Consider the following 21,682-nt stretch of genomic DNA (forward strand, 5'->3'; position numbering starts at 1 on the left):
GGTCCACTTCACCAAGCTTTAGATCGCCTAATATCTCGATGGGGCATGGTATCAGATCGTAACATTGGCGCGAAGCACCTTGGATCTTTTTACCCGTGTAAATGCTGCTATTTTAATGCAAGCTAATGTTGTCCGTTGAATCAGAGAACCTTATGGCACAAATGAAAATCATTCAACTCATCATGTATATGCCGCCTCTTTGAAAGAGCTGTCCGATTAGTCCCACTCTCCTGTTCTTTTCACAGGCCCTGCCAAATTGCTGTTTTCAAGCATTTATTCAATTCTCTTCTGAAAGTCACTATTGAACCAGTTTCCACTGACCTTTCAGGCATCACAACAACTTGCTCCCTTAAATCACTCTCAATTCTTTTGCCAATTATCTTACATCTGTATCCTCATGTTACTGACAGGAAACAGTTTTGTCCTCATTTGCACTATCAAAATCCTTCAGAATATTGAACACCTAATTAAGTCTCCCTTTTGTTTGCACTGGCGTGCTGAACTTGGTGCATTTGAGTGCTACAGTGAGAGTTTGGTGACTGAGGGAGTGCTGAACTTGGTGCATTTGAGTGCTACAGTGAGAGTTTGGGGACTGAGGGAGTGCTGAACTTGGTGCATTTGAGTGCTACAGTGAGAGTTTGGTGACTGAGGGAGTGCTGAACTTGGTGCATTTGAGTGCTACAATGAGTTTGGTGACTGAGGGAGTACTGAACTTGGTGCATTTGAGTGCTACAGTGAGAGTTTGGTGACTGAGGGAGTGCTGAACTTGGTGCATTTGAGTGCTACAGTGAGAGTTTGGTGACTGAGGGAGTGCTGAACTTGGTGCATTTGAGTGCTACAATGAGAGTTTGGTGACTGAGGGAGTACTGAACTTGGTGCATTTGAGTGCTACAGTGAGAGTTTGGTGACTGAGGGAGTGCTGAACTTGGTGCATTTGAGTGCTATAGTGAGAGTTTGGTGACTGTGGGAGTTAGGTGAGGAGGGAGCAAGGTGCTCCTTTCATTTCATTTCCGTAAAGAGCGAGAAGGAAGCCAGGAGTTTACAGAGTGCAGCCGACTGGGAGCAGAGTCGGAGGACGGAGGTCCAGTTGGCCTACAGGGCAGCTATATTCTGTAACGTAAGAGGGGATGGAGGCTAGGGCAGTTGCATGCTCCTCCTGTAGGATGTGGGTGGTGAGGAATACCACCGGTGTCTCCGCTGACGATACCTGCGGGAAGTGCACCCAACTCCAGCTCCTCAGAGACCGTGTTAGGGAACTGGAGCTGGAGGAACTTCGGATCATCCGGGAGGCAGAGGGGGTTATCGAGAAGTTACAGGGAGGTAGCCACACCCAAGGTACTGGACAAGAGTAGCTGGTTACAGTCAGGGGAGAGAAAACTAACAGGCAGACAGTGCAGGGGTCCCTCGTGGATGTTCCCCTTCAAAACAAGTATACCGTTTTGGATGCTGTTGCGGGGGGGGGGGGGGGGGGGGGGGGGGATGACCTACCGGGGGAAGGCCCTAGCGGCCAGGTCTCTGGCACTGAGTCTGGCTCTGGGGCTCAGAAGGGAAGGGGGGAGCATAGAAAAGCAATAGTAATAGGAGATTCAATGTTTAGGGGAATAGATAGGAGATTCTGTGGTCGCGAGCGGGACTCCCGGAAGGTATGTTGCCTCCCGGGTGCTAGGGCCAGGGATGTCTCGGATCGTGTCATCAGGATCCTGAAGGGGGAGAGTGAGCAGCCAGAAGTCGTGGTGCACATTGGTACCAACGACATAGGTAGGAAAAGGGGTGTGGAGGTAATAAACAAGTTTAGGGAGTTAGGCTGGAAGTTAAAGGCCAGGACAGAGAGTTGTCATCTCTGGTTTGTTGCCGGTGCCACGTGACAGCGAGGCTAGGAATAGGGAGAGAGTGCAGTTGAACACGTGGCTGCAGGAATGGTGTAGGAGGGAGGGCTTCAGGTATTTCGATAATTGGAGCGCATTCTGGGGAAGGTGGGACCTGTACAAGCAGGACGGGTTGCATCTGAACCAGAGGGGCACCAATATCCTGGGGGGGGAGGTTTACTAGTACTCTTCGGGAGGGTTTAAACTAATTTGGCAGGGGAATGGGAACTGGATTTGTAGTCCAGCAACTACGGAAGCCGATATTCAGGACGCCAAAGCGTGCAGTGACGCAGTGGGGAAGGTAACACTGACAAAGGAGAGTACTTGCAGGCAAGGAGATGGGTTGAAGTGTGTATACTTCAACGCAAGAAGCATCAGGAATAAGGTAGGTGAACCTAAGGCATGGATCGGTACTTGGGACTACGATGTGGTGGCCATCACGGAAACTTGGATAGAAGAGGGGCAGAAATGGTTGTTGGAGGCCCCTGGTTATAGATGTTTCAACAAGATTAGGGAGGATGGTAAAAGAGGTGGGGGGGGGGGGGGGGGGTGGCATTGTTAATTAGAGATAGTATAACAGCTGCAGAAAGGCAGTTCGAGGGGGATCTGCCTACTGAGATAGTATGGGTTGAAGTCAGAAATAGGAAAGGAGCAGTCACCTTGTTGGGAGTTTTCTATAGGCCCCCCAATAGCAGCAGAGATGTGGAGGAACAGATTGGGAAACAGATTTTGGAAAGGTGCCGAAGCCACAAGGTAGTAGTCATGGGTAACTTCAACTTCCCAAATATTGAGTGGAAACTCTTTAGATCAAATAGTTTGGATGGGGTGGTGTTTGTGCAGTGTGTCCAGGAAGCTTTTCTAACACAGTACGTAGATTGTCCTACCAGAGGGGAGGCCATATTGGATTTGGTACTTGGTAATGAACCAGGGCAAGTGATAGATTTGTTAGTGGGGAAGCATTTTGGAGGTAGTGACCACAATTCTGTGGCTTTCACTTTAGTAATGGAGAGGGATGGGTGCGTGCAACAGGGCAAGGTTTACAATTGGGGGAAGGGTAAATACAATGCTGTCAGACAAGAATTGAAGTGCATAAGTTGGGAACATAGGCTGTCAGGGAAAGACACAAGTGAAATATGGAACTTGTTCAAGGAACAGGTACTGTGTGTCTTTGATATGTATGTCCCTGTCAGGCAGGGAAGAGATGGTCGAGTGAGGGAACCATGGTTTACAAGAGAGGTTGAATGTCTTGTTAAGAGGAAGGAGACAACCTATGTAAGGCTGAGGAAGCAAGGTTCAGACAGTGCGCTGGAGGGATACAAGATAGCCAGGAGGGAATTGAAGAAAGGGATAAGGAGAGCTAAGAGAGGGCATGAAAAATCTTTGGCGGGTAGGATCGAGGAAAACCCCACGGCCTTTTACACGTATGTGCGAAATATGAGAATGACTAGAGCGAGGGTAGGTCCAATCAAGGACAGTAGCGGGAGATTGTGTATTGAGTCTGAAGAGGTGGGAGATGTCTTGAACGAGTACTTTTCTTCAGTAATATTTACAAACGAGGAGGGCCATATTGTTGGAGAGGACAGTGTGAAACAGACTGGTAAGCTCGAGGAGATACTTGTTAGGAAGGAAGATGTGTTGGGCGTTTTGAAAAACTTGAGGATAAACAAGTCCCCCGGGCCTGACGGGATATATCCAAGGATTCTATGGGAAGAAATTAAATTGCAGAGCCGTTGGCAATGATCTTTTCGTCCTCACTGTCAACAGGGGTGGTACCAGGGGTTTGGAGAGTGGCGAATGTCGTGCCCCTGTTCAAAAAAGGAATAGGGATAACCCTGGGAATTACAGGCCAGTTAGTCTTACTTCGGTGGTAGGCAAAGTAATGGAAAGGGTACTGAGGGATAGGATTTCTGAGCATCTGGAAAGACACTGCTTGATTAGGGATAGTCAGCACGGATTTGTGAGGGGTAGGTCTTGCCTTACAAGTCTTATTGACTTCTTTGAGGAGGTGACCAAGCATGTGGATGAAGGTAAAGCAGTGGATGTAGTGTACATGGATTTTAGTAAGGCATTTGATAAGGTTCCCCATGGTAGGCTTATGCAGAAAGTAAGGAGGCATGGGATAGTGGGAAATTTGGCCAGTTGGATAACGAACTTGCTAACCGATAGAAGTCAGAGTGATGGTGGATGGCAAATATTCAGCCTGGAGCCAGTTACCAGTGGCACACCACAGGGATCAGTTCTGGGTCCTCTGCTGTTTGTGATTTTCATTAATGACTTGGATGAGGAAGTTGAAGGGTGGGTCAGTAAATTTGCAGATGGTACGAAGATTGGTGGAGTTGTGGATAGTGAAGAGGGCTGTTGTCGGCTGCAAAGAGACATAGATAGGATGCAGAGCTGGCTGAGAAGTGGCAGATGGAGTTTAACCCTGACAAGTGTGAGGTTGTTCATTTTGGAAGGACAAATATGAATGCGGAATACAGGGTTAACGGTAGGGTTCTTGGCAATGTAGAGGAACAGAGAGATCTTGGGGGTCTATGTTCATAGATCTTTGAAAGTTGCCACTCAAGTGGATAGAGCTGTGAAGAAGGCCTATGGTGTACTAGCATTCATTAGCAGAGGGATTGAATTTAAGAGCCGTGAGGTGATGATGCAGCTGTACAAAACCTTGGTAAGGCCACATTTGGAGTACTGTGTGCAGTTCTGATCACCTCATTTTAGGAAGGATGTGGAAGCTTTGGAAAAGGTGCAAAGGAGATTTACCAGGATATTGCCTGGAATGGAGAGTAGGTCTTACGAGGAAAGGTTGAGGGTGCTAGGCCTTTTCTCATTAGAATGGAGAAGGATGAGGGGCGACTTGGTAGAGGTTTATAAGATGATCAGGGGAATAGATAGAGTAGACAGTCAGAGACTTTTTCCCCGGGTGGAACAAACCATTACAAGGGGACATAAATTTAAGGTGAATGGTGGAAGATATAGGGGGGATGTCAGAGGTAGGTTCTTTACCCAGAGAGTAGTGGGGGCATGGAATGCACTGCCTGTGGAAGTAGTTGAGTCGGAAATGTTAGGGACCTTCAAGCGGCTATTGGATAGGTACATGGATTATGGTAGAATAATGGAGTGTAGATTAATTTGTTCTTAAGGGCAGCACGGTAGCATTGTGGATAGCACAATTGCTTCACAGCTCCAGGGTCCCAGGTTCGATTTTGGCTTGGGTCACTGTCTGTGTGGAGTCTGCACATCCTCCCAGTGTGTTCGTGGGTTTCCTCCGGGTGCTCCGGTTTCCTCCCACAGTCCAAAGATGTGCAGGTTGGGTGGATTGGCCATGATAAATTGCCCTTAGTGTCCAAAATTCTATGATCTATGATTAACCTGGGACAAAAGTTCAACACAACATAGTGGGCCGAAGGGCCTGTTCTGTGCTGTATTTCTCTATGTTAACCTCCACTCGATGGACAACAATCCCAACCCCCTTAACCTCTTCACGTAATCAAGCTCCCACATCCCTGATACTACTCGAGTTAAATTATTTTGGAAAATGGGCAGCCCAGTGGTTAGCACCGCTGCCTCACAGGGACCCGCGTTCAATTCCGGCCTTGAGTGACTGTGTGGAGTTTGCACTTCCTCCCCGTGTCTGCGTGGGTTTTCTTCTGGTGTTCCAGTTTCCTCCCACAAGATGTACAGGTTTGGTGGATCAGCCGTGCTAAATTGCACCTTAAGTGTCCAAAGGTTAGGTGGGGTTAGGGTGGGGAATGAGCCTAGAAGGGTTGTCTTTCAGAGAGTCCATGCAGACTCAATGGGCTGAATGGCCTCCTTCTGCATTGCTGGGACTCTGGATTCTAAAGGGTACACCTTGCACCCTTTCTAGGGCCTTAATATTCTTCCACAATTGGGCACAAAATCCCAACTGATACCTAACCACTGATTGAGAAAGGTTCAGAATTCTTCTCTTTGCACTCTATGTCTCAACTAGTAAAGCCCAGAATCCCATTTGCTGTTTTAACAACTTTCCACCTGCAGCGATTTGTGTCAGTGTACCCTCAGCTCTCTCAATTCCTGCACTGCTTTTAATCTTGTACCTACGGTGACATTGCCTCGCCTCATTCTTCCTTCCAAACTGATTAATCTGCCTTATGTTTGTCCCGTTCATCAGTCCTATCCTTATCATTGTTTAGTACATTCTGCAGATTTGAGATTATGTCCCTTATACCCAAGTTCATGTTAATGATGGGTCAATTATGTTGTTAAAGATATACAGATGAAGGCCGTTGTTTAATTAAAAGGTTCAGCTTATATGAAGAGGCTGTGACATTTTAATTGGATAAGTTTCTGTTGTAGTTTTTGTTACAGTGTACCTTACAGGCTATCACTTCAATTTGATCAGTTGACTTTTTAATTTCCGCATTTATTTTTGTTATTTTGAATTTAGTGTACCGAATTACTTTTTTTCTCCAATAAGGGGCAATTTAGCATGGCCAATCCACCTAGCCTGCACATCTTTTTATGTTTTGGGGGTGAGACCCACGCAGACACAAGGAGAATGTGAATTTCCCCAGTTATTAATAAGAATCTTTGTCACAAGGAAGCTTATATTAACACTGCAATGAAGTTACTGTGAAAATCCCCTCGTCGCCACATTCAGGCGCCTGTTCGGGTACACAGAGGGAGAATTCAGAATGTCCAATTAACCTAACAGCACGTCTTTCGGGACTTGTGGGAGGAAACCTGAGGACCCGGAGGAAACCCACGCAGACACGGGGAGAACATGCAGACTCCGCACAGACAGTGAATCAAGCCGGGAATCGAACCCGGGACTCTGGAGCTGTGAAGCCACAGTGCTAACCACTGTGCTACTGTGCCGGTAGCCTGGGCAACTTCTGTGACTCGTGAGGGCCACGGGGGCTGGAGCCCCCAAACGAACCCGGGACTCTGGAGCTGTGAAGCCACAGTGCTAACCACTGTGCTACTGTGCCGGTAGCCTGGGCAACTTCTGTGACTCGTGAGGGCCACGGGGGCTGGAGCCCCCAAAATAGCATTTTTATACGTTTCTTTCAACGTTTCTGCATTGCCCTTTAGGGGGTTATCAAGGTGTTAGTTTATTTGTTTTATTGGTTTGTTTACAAGAGTATAAAGAGAGCCCTATCCCTTTCAGAGGGTATTAAATTGTTAATTAGTTTATTAGTTAATTTATTCATCTGATTTATACTGAAAAGTGTAAAGAGAGAGCTCACTGTTCCAAACATGGGCAAGAAAACTTCCTGTTGATTATCATCTACCTCCCTCCCCCACCACCGTCAGCTGGTGAATCAGTACTCCTCCATGCTGAACACCACTAAGAGGAAGCACTGAGGGTGGCAAGGGCGTAGAATGTACCCTGGCAATCTTCAACATCCATTACCAAGAGTGTCCCGGTACCATCACTACTGACCGAGCTGGCCGGGTCCTAAAGGGCATCGCTACTAGACTCAGTCTGCAACAGGTGACAACAGATCAATAAGAGGGAAAAATCTACTTGATACTATCATCAATCTACGTGCTGCAGATGCATCTATCCATGACAGTGTAAGTAGGAGTGATCCCTGGAGAGACAAAATGCCATTGGCATACAGAGAACACCATGCTAAATGAGATAGGCTCATCTCGCAGCTTAAAACTGGGCAATCCATAAGGTGCTGTGGGCCATCCGTAGCAGCAGAATTAAATTCAACCACAATTCTGTATCCTCATGGCCTGGTATATCCCCCACTTTACCATTACTATCAAGCTGAGGGCATCAATCCTGGGGATGAGAACGAGGCTTGCCTGAAAATGTAATGTGAACCTTGTGAAGCTATAATACAGGAATACTTACAGGCTGAACTGCAGGGGTTACAGACTGAGCTAAGCGATTCCACTACAGTAAATCTAAGCTCTGTAGTCCTGCCACATCCAGTTGGTAATGGTGGTGGACAATGAAACAACTAACAAGAGGAGACATCTCCGCAAATATCCCATCCTCAATCTTGGGGGAGTCCAGCACATCAGTGCAATAGAAAAGGCTGAAGCATTTGCAACAATCTTCAGCTAAAGTGCTGAGTGGATGACCCATCTCTGCCTCCTCCTCCGGAGGTCCACAGCATCACAGATGCCAGTCTTCAGCCAATTTGACTCCTGTGTCAATTCAAGTCACTCTACACGTATCAAGAAATGGCTGAAGGCACTGGATACTGAAAGGGCTATGGGTCCTGACAATATTCTAGCAATAGCACTGAAGACATGTATTCCAGAAAGTTACCCAAATATGTCCAGGATAAATCCAACCCGGCCAACTACCGTCTCATCAGTCTACTTTCAAACATCAGCAAAATGATGGAAGGTGTTGTTGACAATTCCCTCAACTAGGGCTAACGCAGCAATAATTTGCTCAGTGACATGCAGTTTGGGGTCTGCTAGGGTCACTCAGCTCCTGACCACATTACAGCCTTAATTCAAACATGGACAAAAGAGCTGGAATCCGGAGGTGAGGCGTGAGTGACTGCATTTGACATTAAGGTAGCATTTGATCGAGTGTGACATCAAGGAGCCAGAGTAAAATTGGGAAAAACCTCTCCGCTAGCTGGAGTCATACCTGGCACAAAGGAACATGGTTGTGGTGGTTTCAATCATCTCAGCTCCAGGACATCACTGCAGGGGTTCCTCAGGGTAGTGCCCTAGGCCCAACCATCTTCAGCTGCTTCATCAATGACTTCCCCTCTATTGTAAGGTCAGAAGTGAGGATGGTCACTAATGATTTGAAGTGTTCATTTGCAACTCCTCAGATAGTTATGTAGTCTGTGTCCATGTGCAGCATGACCTGGGCTGAAAAGTGGCAAATAATATTCATGCAGCACAAGTGCCAGGCAATGATCCTCTTCAATGAGAGTGTGTAACCACCTCCCCATGACATTCAATGGCATGACCATCATTGAATCCTTCACCATCAACACCGAGGGGGTCACCAAAAGCCAGTCGCTTAACTGGACCAGCCCCATATTTATGGAGGCCACAAATGCAGGTCAGAGGATGGATATTTCATAGCGAGTAACTCACCTCCTGAATCCCAAAAATCTGTCCACCACCTACGAGTCAGGAGTTCGATGAGATATCCCCCACTTGTCTGGATGAGTGCAGCTCCAACAACAACAAAGTAGCACAATATTGTCCAGGACAAAGCAACCTGCTTGATCTGAAAACTCTCCACCACCTTAACTACTTACGCAGCCAGAACCGGAGCAGTGTCCACCATCAGGATGCAATGTAGCAACTCACCAAGGTTTCTCTAACAGCACCTCCCAGGCAAGCTTCAGCCTACTACTACCTAGAAGGTCAAGGACAGCAGGTGTAGGAGTACACCTTCGCCTCCAAGTGACACATCATCCTGACTTGGAAAGATATCACCATTCATTCATTGTTGTTGGGTCATAATCATGGAACTTTCTCTCTATGGGGAAAACCTTCACCACAGAATGCAGAGGTTCCGCTAATGGCTCAGCACCACCTTTTAATGGGAAATTATTGATAGTCAGAACACATCAGCAACCCCCAATCCTGCAAGTTAATTAAACAGTATAAAAAAAACAAACATTTGTCCACTACTCCAGTACTCAAAAGATGTTTTTAATTCAAAGTATGTGGTAATCCGGATAAACTGCCGGGATTGAGGGGAACTGAAGCTGAATATCTTTTCCAAAGAAGCACGTGGTGGATACGGCAGCTCACTCTTATTTTACTTCAGGTGCCACATGTACACAGAGCAGACAGAAGTGGAAAGCTGCTACTGGCCAGGATAATCCAAAATCAACATGCCAACATTTTACAGATTAAAAATTTCACGAGACAATACATTTTTCATTTGATCAGACCTTCCAAGAAGTTAAAAACAATTCTGGTTGCCAAATGTACAATTACTTGGAACAGAGTGACTCTCAGTGATCACATTGTATCATGTAAAATATACCTTCCCTATCACACGCACACAGGCGATTGTTCTCGGGAAACGATATTAGTTTGAGATTTTATAAAACGTGGCTGTATAAGGATATTTGGATATATCCCAGACAAATCCCATGACAATCTAATACAAGAGCAAAATACGGCAGACGCAGGAAGTCTGAAATAAAAGTAGAAATGCAGAAAACACTCAGGTCTGGCAGCGCAGGTGGAGGTGAAAGGTCACTGACTTGAGACGTTAACTGTTTCTCTCTCCACAGATGCTGCCTGACCTGCGACTATTTCCAGCATTTTCTGTTTATATTTTATAAGAATCCTGCAGTCTGTATTTTTGTTTGGTAACTTCACTAGCTGCAATAATCCTAATAGGCCAATGGCGAAACGATAAGAGAACACACCTGATTTCTCGAAGAACTGTGGAGAAGAATTTGAGATGGTGAAGCTTTCTGCACTGTTAAATAATCATCAATATTCCATCTGCCTAACTTTACAAATCAAGAATCTATTCATAGCACCTAAGGTCAACACTAAATATTCACCTTTTAGTCAATCGCCTGCCAAGTATATTTGTGAACTGTGGCCGAGTAGTTATCACACTGGACCAGCTAACTCTGAAGGTTTAAACTCAATTGCTACCACGCAAGCTCTGAAACTGAAATACTAAACCTGCTAAAATACTAAAATAGTGTACCTGCTGGTACTTCCATGTTTCATTGCAGAGACACTGACTATGCACATTCGGGACAGCAGGCACTCACACCCTGCGAGGGAACATACAAGCGACCTGATGTCCCATTGTGGATTTTAGTGGTGGAAGCCCTCACAAAATCACCCAACAGATTTCTCACACACAATGCTACGCGAGTTACGGTAAAGGGTAAAAATGGCAGGAGATCCCAGACCCGTGTTATGCTCCTCGTGCTCAATGTGGGAGTTCAGGTACGCGGCCGATGCCCCTGACTCCTTCATGTGCGGGAAGTGTGTCCAGCTGCAGCTCCTGTTAGACCGCATGACGACTCTGGAGCTGCGGATGGACTCACTTTGGAGCATCCGCGATGCTGAGGAGGTCGTCGATAGCACGTTCAGTGAATTGGTCACACCGCAGATTAGGATTGGTATGGGAGACAGGGAATGAGTGACCAAAAGGCAGAGAAAGAGCAGGAAGGCAGTGCAGGTACACCCTGTAGCCATCTCCCTCCAAAACAGGTATACCGTTTTGGATACTGTTGGGGGAGATGTCTCACCAGGGGAAGGCAGTAGTAGCCAGGCTCATGGCACCGTGGCTTGCTCTGCTGCACAGAAGGGCAGGAAAAAGACTGTCAGGGCTATAGTCATAGGGGATTCAATCGTAAGGAGGGTAGACAGGCGTTTCTGTGGTCGAAAACGAGACTCCCGAATGGTATGTTGCCTCCCGGGTGCACGGGTCAGGGATGTCTCAGATCGGCTGCAGGACATACTGAAGGGGGAGGGTGAACAGCCAGTTGTCGTGGTGCATATAGGCACCAACGATATAGGTAAAAAACGGGATGAGGTCCTACAATCAGAATTTAGGGAGTTAGGAGATAAGTTAAAAAGTAGGACCTCAAAGGTAGTAATCTCAGGATTGCTACCAGTGCCACAAAACAGACAGAGTAGAAATTTAAGAATCGTCAGAATGAATACATGGCTTGAGAGATGGTGTAGGAGGGAGGGGGTTCAGATTTTTGGGACATTGGAACCGGTTCTGGGGGCGGTGGGACCATTACAAATCGGATGGTCTACACCTGGGCAGGACTGGAACCAATGTCCTCGGGGGTGCTTTTGCTAACACTGTTGGGGAGGTTTTAAACTAAGGTGGCAGGGGGACGGGAACCAGATTAGGAAGTTAGCGGTCAGTAAAGAAGCAGCAACTAAAGCCAGTAAGGTACGAGACAATAAACTCAATGTGACTAAGGGGAAGAGTAGCAAGGGAAGAGATAATGATCACAAAGGGACAGGTGGTCTGAGGTGCATTTGTTTTAATGCGAGAAGTGTAGCAGGTAAGGCAGATGAATTTAGGGCTTAGATTAGTACCTGGGAATATGATGTTATTGGTATTACTGAGACTTGGTTGAGGGATGGGCAAGACTGGCAACTAAATATCCCAGGGTATAGATGCTTCAGGAGGGATAGAGAGGGAGGTAAAAGGGGTGGAGGAGTTGCATTGATGGTCAGAGGTTATATCACAGCTGTGGTTAAGGAGGGCATGATGGAGGATTCGAGCACTGAGGCAATATGGATAGAGCTAAGAAATAGGAAGGGTCCAGTAACATTGTTGGGACTTTACTATAGGACTCCCAAAAGCGAGCGTGAAGTAGAGGTACAAATATGTTGACAGATTATAGAACAATGTAGGAGCAATAGGGTGGTTGTGATGGGAGATTTTAACTTCCCCAACATTGAATGGCACTCATGTAGTGTTGGAGGCGTAGATGGAGCAGAATTTGTAAGGAGCATCCAGGAGAGTTTTTTAGAGCAGTATATAAATAGTCCAACTCGGGAAGGGGCCATACTGGACCTGATATTGGGGAATGATCCCGGCCAGGTGGTTGACGTTTCAGTCGGCGAGTACTTTGGGAATAGTGATCACAATTCCATAAGTTTTAGAATACTCATGGACAAGGACGAGAGTGGTCCTAAAGGAAGAGTGTTAAATTGGGGAAAGGCCAACTATAACAAAATCCGGCAGGAGCTCGGGAATGTGGAAGTCTTTTAAGGAAAGGTTGATTAGTGCGCAGGACAGACATGTTCCTGTGAAAATGAGAGATAGAAATGGCAAGATTAGGGAACCATGGATGACGGGTGGAATTGTGAGACTAGCTAAGATGAAAAAGGAGGCATACGTAAGATCGAGGCGACTCAAAACTGATGAAGCTTTGGAGGAATATCGGGAAAGTAGGACAAATCTCAAATGCGCAATAAAGAGGGCTAAAAGGTGTCATGAAATATTTTTGGCTATCAGGGTTAAGGAAAATCTCAAAGCCTTTTATTTGTATGTAAGGAGCAAGAGGGTAACTAGAGAAAGGATTGGCCCACTCAAAGACAAAAGAGGGAACTTATGCATGGAGTCAGAGGAAATGAGTGAGCTTCTTAATGAGTACTTTGCATCGGTATTCACCAAGGAGAGATACATGATGGATATTGAGGCTAGGGATGGATGCTTAAATGCTCTAGGTCAAGTCGGCATAACGAAGGGGGAGGTTTTGGGTATTCTAAAAGGCATTAAGGTGGACAAGTCCCCAGGACCGGATGGGATCTATCCCAGGTTACTGAGGGAAGCGAGGGTCGAAATAGCTGGGGCCTTAACAGATACCTTTGCAGCATCCTTGAGCACGGGTGAGGTCCCGGAGGACTGGAGAATTGCTAATGTTGTCCCTTTGTTTAAGAAGGGTAGCAGGGATAATCCAGGGAATTATAGACCTGTGAGCTTGACGTCAGTGGTAGGCAAACTGTTGGAGAAGATACTGAGGGATAGGATCTACTCACATCTGGAAGAAAATAGACTTATCAGTGATAGGCACCATGGTTTTGTGCAGGGAAGGTCATGTCTTACAAACCTAATAGAATTCTTTGAGGAAGTGACAAAGTTAATTGATGAGGGAAGGGCTGTAGATGTCATATACATGGACTTTAGTAAGGCGTTTGATAAAGTTTCCCATGGCAAGTTGATTGAAAAAGTGAAGTTGTATGGGGTTCAGGGTGTACTAGCTAGATGGATAAAGAACTGTCTGGGCAACAGGAGACAGAGAGTAGTGCTGGAAGGGAGTGTCTCAAAATGGAGAAAGGTGACGAGTGGTGTTCCACAGGGATCCGTGCTCAGACCACTGTTGTTTGTGATATACATAAATGATCTGGCCGAAGGTATAAGTGGTCTGATGAGCAAGTTTGCAGATGATACTAAGATTGGTGGAGTTGCAGATAGCGAGGCGGACTGTCAGAGAATACAGCAAAATATAGATAGATTGGAGAGTTGGGCAGAGAAATGGCAGATGGAGTTCAATCCAGGCAAATGAGAGGTGATGCATTTTGGAAGATCTAACTCAAGAGCGGACTATATGGTCAATGGAAGAGTCCTGGGGAAAATTGATGTACAGAGAGATCTGGGAGTTCAGGTCCATTGTACCCTGAAGGTGGCAACGCAGGTCGATAGAGTGGTCAAGAAGGCATACAGCATGCTTGCCTTCATCGGACGGGGTATCGAGTACAAGAGTCGGCAGATCATGTTGCAGTTGTATCGAACTTTGATTAGGCCACATTTGGAATACTGCGTGCAGTTCTGGTCGCCACATTACCAGAAGGATGTGGATGCTTTAGAGAGGGTGCAGAGGAGGTTCACCAGGATGTTGCCTGGTATGGAGGGTGCTAGCTATGAAGAAAGGTTGAGTAGATTAGGATTGTTTTCATTGGAAAGACGGAAGTTGAGGGGAGACCTGATTGAGGTCTACAAAATTATGAGAGGTATGGACAGGGTGGATAGCAACAAGCTTTTTCCAAGTGTGGGGGTGTCAATTACAAGGGGTCACGATTTCAAGGTGAGAGGGGAAAAGTTTAAGGGAGATGTGCGTGGAAAGTTTTTTACGCAGAGGGTGGTGGGTGCCTGGAACGCTTTACCAGCGGAGGTGGTAGAGGCGGGCACGATAGCATAATTTAAGATGCATCTGGACGGATATATGAACGGGTGGGGAACAGAGAGAAGTAGACCTTGGAAAATAGGCAACAGGTTTAGATAAAGGATCTGGATCGGCGCAGGCTGGAAGGGCCGAAGTGCCTGTTCCTGTGAATTTTCTTTGTTCTTTTGTGAAGCCACACTGTACACCAGCCCATCCCAGTATCCGAAGCAACTTCTCTTTACCATCTCCCTTGTGCACAGTTGAAAGTTTTTACCTCTTTCTATCATTACTCCTCATCATCTCAACGAAGTTCAACCAGAATGGGACTGGGGCAAAGGTGATTAAATTAGCACATAGTGTTATTTTCTTACTCACCTGATAGGCTTTGTTGATCTGTGTAGCTGCCCAAGTAGCATACCTCAAATTGTCCTTTTTCATTTTAGCATTAGCCTTAGGGTTAGATGCAATATGACTTGCCGACTGCAAAGGAAGGGGAGAAGAAAAACATCATTTCAACTTATTCCTGCATTGGGTGTGTATTGTGCAAAATAACATTTTCCATTTTACTGTGCTAGAGTACACCTTAGCACGAGGTGGGATATTGCTTGGATTTTGCCATTGACCATCCAGAGCTTTCACTGGCAAAACAGAGATCGTGCAAACTAGAAGCACAAAGAATCTATTTCATTCAAAATCCCCAAGTGGAAACACGTTTCAGAATGTTCCAACAGCATTGCGTTACTGTTTAGTGCAAAGAAAATGTACGTAATACAGGTGAAATAAAGGCATCAAATTCTGACAGACCGCTTCTTCCAACTCTTCAACGCACATGGAGAGACCGGAGAAGTCGGGATTGTTCTCAAGAACAGAGAAGGTTAAGGGAGAGTTAATTGAGTGTTCAAAATGATAGAACAGACACGGAGAAATTGTTTTCAATGTCAGGATTATCAGTGATCAGCGGCGACAGATTGAGGGTATTTTGTTTTAAATAGTGAATTGTGATCTGGAACGGGATGCTTGATAGAAACCAGATTCAATAATAACTTCCAAAAAGAAATAGAATAGGAGGGAGTCACAGAGGCACAGTGGTTAGCACAGTTGCTTCAGAGCTCCAGGGTCCCAGGTTCGATTCCCGGCTTGGGTCACTGTCTGTGCGGAGTCTGCACATTCTCCCCGTTTCTGCGTGGGTTTCCTCCGGGTGCTCTTGTTTCCTCCCACAGTCCAAAGATGTGCAGGTTAGATGGATTGGCCGTGATAAATTTCCCCGTGTCTAAAAAGGTTGGGTGGGGTTACGGGTATTGGGTGGAGGTGTGGGCTTGGGTAGGGCGTTCTTTCCACGGGCCGATGCAGACTGGATGGGCCGAATGGTCTCCTTCTGCACCATAAATTCTATGAATTAGCTAAGAAATAAAACAGAATTGCAGGGCTCTCGGGAACGAGCAGAGGAGTGGGACTAATGGGATAGTTCTTTCAAAGGGCCAGCAGAGACATGATGGCAGAATGGTGTCGATCTGTGCTGTATCATTCTATCACTCTGTCATGGTTACTATGGTTATGAATGAAAAGCGATCTAACTTCTCCACTGAGCTACCATATGACGTTACTGTACGAGGGGAAAATTCACTCAACATGTTCCAGCTTACCATGTAAAGCCCAAACAAAGCACGCATGTTTCTGTTGTTTAGTTTCAGTGCCTGGGAAAAATACTTCCGAGAAATTTCCAAGCTTTCCAATCCACCTTGGGTGTATTTCACCTGCAAGACACAGAAGCTTATAAGAATAATGAAATGTAATGACTGGGTTTGCAATACACCTTGAAGCCATGCACTGTGCTCTTGGATTAGAAGCACGCAGTTCTTGATGAACTATTTACATTTGTCTTGTAAAATCTGAAGTGCCTTCTCGTGATCCAGTTAGAACAACTTTGGAATGGTTTTGGCATTGTGGTTAGGTAGATTTTACCACAAAAAAAGCAAGCCATTCAGCCCAATTGGGCCTTTTTAAATGTTTATTAAAACATTTTATATCATAATTAATACAAACCAGAAGCAAAAAGAAAAAAGGGCAAAACATCACAAAAGAGAAAAACACACATCTAATTAATTTAAATACAAAAACTAACCTAAACCCCCTAACTTCTGATGGTGAATAAATCCTGAAAATAGGAAATAAATGGCTGGCATCTTAGATAGAACCTCTCCACTGACCCTCCGATGGTGAACTTGGCCTTCTCCAAAAGCAGGAATGGCATTAAGTCACTCAGCCAAGTAGAGACACAGGGTAGAGTGGGAGACCTCCAGTCGGCAATATTCGCCTCCGGGTTATCAATGAGGCAAAGGCGACAACATCTGCCTCTACCCCAGAGTGAATCACCAGCGAATCCACCATCCACATGGAATATCTCCAACATGGTATTAAGGAATGAAGCCTAAAGCCCATCAGTCTGGGGCAGGACAGAACACATGCGTATGGTAAGCCGGCCCACGAGAACAGCGTGTCCTCAACACTCATCCTTGCTGAGTGTCCTCAACATTCGCAAAGAACCCGCTCATCCTTGCCTTAGTCAAGTGCCTCCTATGCAATACCTTAAACTGAATCAGGCTCAGTCGAGCACATGAGTTGACCCTATGATGGGCCTCACTCCACACCTCATTAGTCAGAATGGGACCCAATTCACCTTCCCATTTCACCCTCACACCACTCAACGGTGCAGAATCCAAATGATCTGACCATATAGGTACAAAATAGGCTCCCCATCAGGCCAAGCCAGAGGCAGAATCTTCCTCATCAAGGAAGAAGGTGGCGCCAAAGGAAAGAAGGGAAAATCCCTCCCTGACTAATCCCCCTCTACTTACCAGAAGGCCTCAGTGCCATAGCGAGCGGCTCTATTGCAAGAGAGAACAGGAGTGGGGACAGTGGACAGCCTTGTCTAGTGCCCCTATTCAAGGGAAAATACTCAGAATTCAAGGCATTCGTGTGAACACTGGAAGTGGGGGCCTTATACAACAGATGAATCCAAGAAATACATTTATGGCCAAATCCAAAACTCCCAAGAATCTCAAATAAATACTCCCATTCCACTTGTCAATGCCTTTTGAGCATTGAGAGATACTATCACCTCCGGTTCAAGCATTGGGGAGGGGCAGCAGACAACATTTAACAGGCAGGAAGCAGGGGAAATAGAGACTTGAGTGAGGGGGGGAGGGGGGGGGGAGAGGGGGAGAGAGAGAGAGAGAGAGAGAGAGAGAGAGAGAGAGAGAGAGAGAGAGAGAGAGAGAGAGAGAGAGAGGGAGACAAGATTGGCACCCAAATTGAGTATGGATGTGATCTCCAGGGAGGCTGCCAGCTGTTTGGGGCGGGTGTGATCTCCAGGGAGGCTGCCAGCTGTTTGGGGCTGGTGCGATCTCCAGGGAGGCTGCCAGCTGTTTGGGGCTGGTGCGATCTCCAGGGAGGCTGCCAGCTGTTTGGGGCTGGTGTGATCTCCACGGAGGCTACCAGCTGTTTGGGGCGGGTGTGATCTCCACGGAGGCTGCCAGCTGTTTGGGGCGGGTGTGATCTCCACGGAGGCTGCCAGCTGTTTGGGGCGGGTGTGATCTCCACGGAGGCTGCCAGCTGTTTGGGGCTGGTGCGATCTCCAGGGAGGCTGCCAGCTGTTTGGGGCTGGTGCGATCTCCAGGGAGGCTGCCAGCTGTTTGGGGCGGGTGTGATCTCCACGGAGGCTGCCAGCTGTTTGGGGCGGGTGTGATCTCCACGGAGGCTGCCAGCTGTTTGGGGCGGGTGTGATCTCCACGGAGGCTGCCAGCTGTTTGGGGCGGGTGTGATCTCCACGGAGGCTGCCAGCTGTTTGGGGCGGGTGAGCCAGTCGGGGACAGGTCTTCTCCCCGCATTCATAAAAACTACCCCTGGAACGCTGCAACTGACTTACCGCTCTGCCCGTTGACAATAGTTCCAACTGGATCTATAGGCTTTTGTCTACTTGCCAATAGCTCTGGTGTAGGATCAAGCGAGTCCTGGTGATCACCCTCGAGAATGGAATCCACCACCCTCTACTGCTCCAACCTCGATTTCCTGAACAAATTTGCTCTGTTAGAGATAATGTCCCCACTGAGGACTGCCTTCAGAGCCTCCCAGGGTGGAAGGCGAGATTGAATCGGAACTGTTAGATTTTATATAGCCGTCTATGGAGGTGGACAACAGCTCACAACATTTTTTATCAGCTAACAATGTAGTATCTAATCTCCACGGTGGACGTTGAGTAGGGCCAGACTCTAGAAACAAATCAGTAAAGTGCGAGGCATGTTGTGAAATAACAATTGCCGAGTACTCGGCTGCCATCAGTGAAGGGAAGAGAGCCGTGTCTAAAACAAAAAGACCAATACGCGATTATTGGACAGGTGAAAACAATACAAGGTCTTTATTGCTTGGGTGTAAAAAGCAAGGATCCACCCCCCCTATCCGAGTCATGAAAGATGGCAATGCTCTGGCCATCCTGGATGGAACAAGAGATTTAGGCTTGGAACGATCCAATCTAGGGTCCAAAACACAATTCAGGTCCCCATCGAAAATACACTGATGTGAATCTAGATTAGGGAGGGAGGCCAACAGGAAGTTAATGAAATTTGTATCATGCAGCTCTGATCCACACGTGGGTCTCTTGAAAAACACTTCATTGGAGTTTAAAATCTTGAGACGAACAAATGCCCTCATCTTTTCACTGGGATGTTCAAACCCCTAACCTTCCACGTGACCAAACAAATTGGAGGTCTCCCACTCTTCAACCAGGAGAGGTGAACCAAGGGGCACTGAAAAAGGAAAGCAAAAAGATTCCCCCAGACCGGCCACCAAGCCAAGTCAAAGGAAAAACCCACAGACACCGTCAGTAAACTACCTCCACACCCCCATTTCCCCTCGCAACAACACCATCACCATTCCAGTGCGACCACACCCAAATACAAATAGGAGCAAAGCAAATAAAAACTTACCCTAAACCTAAAACCTACATTTAACAAACCCAAACAAAAAAAAATCTAAGCTCATTATCTAAAAAAACACTGAGCTGCACTCCGGCAAGCACGGTAGCACAAGTGGATAGCACTGTGGCTTCACAGTACGAGGGTCCCAGGTTCGATTCCCCGCTGGGTCACCGTCTGTGCGGAGTCTGCACGTTCTCCCCGTGTCTGCGTGGGTTTCCTCCGGGTGCTCCGGTTTCCCCCACCACTCCAAAGAGGTGCAGGTTAGGTGGATTGGCCAGGCTAAATTGCCCTTTGTGACCAAAAAAAAAGGTTAGGAGGGGTTATTGGGTTACGGGGAGAGGGTGGAAGTGAGGGCTTAAGTGGGTAGGTGCAGACTCAATGGGCTGAATGGCCTCCTTCTGCACTGTATGTTCTATGTTCTTAATCAACAATTCGGAGATGTTGCCTTCTGGACCTGTTTTCCTGTTGGTGCTTTTCAAATTCTTTCACCCAGGTAGGGTTAGGGTTAGGGTTAGAGAACCTCGACCGTTAGTGGGTGGACGGAGAAACAGAAACCGACTCCGCCATCCCACTTGAACTTTGAGAGGCATCAGACTCCATCGAAGGGTTTCTGCTCCAAGCTTTCTTTTCCCTGCTTTTTTTGGCCATTTCAGTAACAAAAGGCCTCCATTCCGATAACTATCATAAGTTTTCAAGGAATAAACAGCCCGTGGAACCAAGAAAAGGAGCAAAATGTATTCCAGCATGAGCCACGTTGTGAGTGTCATCCCCTACATTACGCCACTGAAGGCCGGTCCAATTGTCTTGCCGGTGTTAATGCTATACATACACCTCCTTCCATAACCGTCTATCATTGTTTCTCTCAGGTTTAGCTAGCTTCATCTGAGTCTATTTCACATTGTGGCAGGTTCCATATTCTCACCACTCTCTTGACTGAAGAGGTTTCTCCTGAATTCATTATTAGATTTATTAGTGACTATCTAATCAAAAGTAGATTCACAGCTAGGAGCTGAATGCTCTGTATGTCCTTCTGTATCCAGGCTCAGCGTTTCAATACCTGGCCTATTTTGGATTGGCTACTCTCTCAACTCAATAATGCACCATAGAATCAGAGTCTCTACAGTGCAGAAGGAGGCCATTCGGCCTATCGAGTCTGAGCCGACCATTCGAAAGACCACCCTACCTAGACCCAATCCCCCGTCTTATTCCTCCAACCCCACCCTATGGGGCAATTTAGCATGGCCAATCCACCTCACCTGCGCATCTTTGGACTGGGCCATGACGATAGCTTCACAACATATGCTGCACATTTCCATACATTCGCAGGAAATATACTGCACACAACCAATCGGCTGCTACATCTCTAACATTTTCCAATTTTGACACAAGATCATGGACCTGAAACCCTAATTCCATTTCTCACCACAAATGCTTCCAGGCCCTCGGAGTAATTCCAGCTTTTTCAGTTTTTACGTTTTCCTGAAGTCTGGCACTATCCTTCCCACTGTTTATAACATTTCTCAGTTTCATGTCCTCTGTAAGGCAATGTGTGTGCGGGAAGGTTCCACAAACAGTTATCTGGATATTACCACTAGGCCGTTTTGGGAATTTTCTGTTTGCGAATAGGCCATCAAATTTGCTACCTTACAACGGTGACTACACGTCAAAAGTACTTAACTGGCTGAAACATGTTATGGGATGTCCTTAGGGCATGAAAAGCACAGGGCAGCATGGTGCCGCAGTGGTTAGCCCTGCTGCCTCACGGCGCTAAGGTCCAAGATTCGATCCTGGCTCTGGGTCACTGTCCGCGTGGAGTTTGCATATTGTCCCTGTGTTTGTGTGGGTTTCGCCCCCACAACCAAAAGATGTGCAGGTTAGGTGGATTGGCCATGCTAAATTGTCCCTTAATTGGAAAAAATGAATTGGGTACTCTAAAAAAATTTTTTTTAAAAGAAATGAAAAGCACTACGTAAATGTAAGCCAACCTTTCATTCAATTGGGGGAGAAAAGACTTGTGCTTCTAAAGCACCTCTCATGACATCAGGATATCACAAAGCACTTTACAGTCAATTGTAATGTTAGGAAACAGAGCAGCTAATTTACACAATGCAAGGTCCCATAAACTAAACAGCAGTGTGATAATGACTTTATCACCCGTTTTTGTGATATCGGTTGAGGGATAAATATTGGTTAGGGTGCTGGGAGAACTCTTTCTTCAAAATTGTGGTCCATCTTGAGAGTGCAAGTGGGG

The 21,682-nt window shown here is 46.6% G+C and overlaps 1 protein-coding gene across 2 annotated transcripts in view; it reads right to left on the reverse strand.

Moving 5' to 3' along the window:
- Positions 1–21,682, reverse strand: part of emc2 (ER membrane protein complex subunit 2) — a 119,210-nt gene that overhangs the window by 23,082 nt on the left and 74,446 nt on the right. Inside the window, exons 9-11 of one of the 2 annotated variants that reach the window (XM_038810361.1) lie at positions 16,102–16,212; positions 14,834–14,938; positions 10,038–10,244 (exon numbers count right to left, since the gene is read on the reverse strand). In XM_038810361.1, coding sequence (XP_038666289.1) covers positions 10,053–10,244; positions 14,834–14,938; positions 16,102–16,212 — 408 coding nt within the window. In that variant the 3' untranslated portion in view covers positions 10,038–10,052. Of the gene's footprint in view, positions 1–10,037; positions 10,245–14,833; positions 14,939–16,101; positions 16,213–21,682 lie in introns of those variants that run through there. The other variant, XM_038810362.1, reaches the window with a different exon arrangement.

The sequence above is a fragment of the Scyliorhinus canicula genome, chromosome 10, assembly GCF_902713615.1.
Source record: "Scyliorhinus canicula chromosome 10, sScyCan1.1, whole genome shotgun sequence".
NCBI classification, from domain to species: Eukaryota; Metazoa; Chordata; class Chondrichthyes; order Carcharhiniformes; family Scyliorhinidae; genus Scyliorhinus; species Scyliorhinus canicula.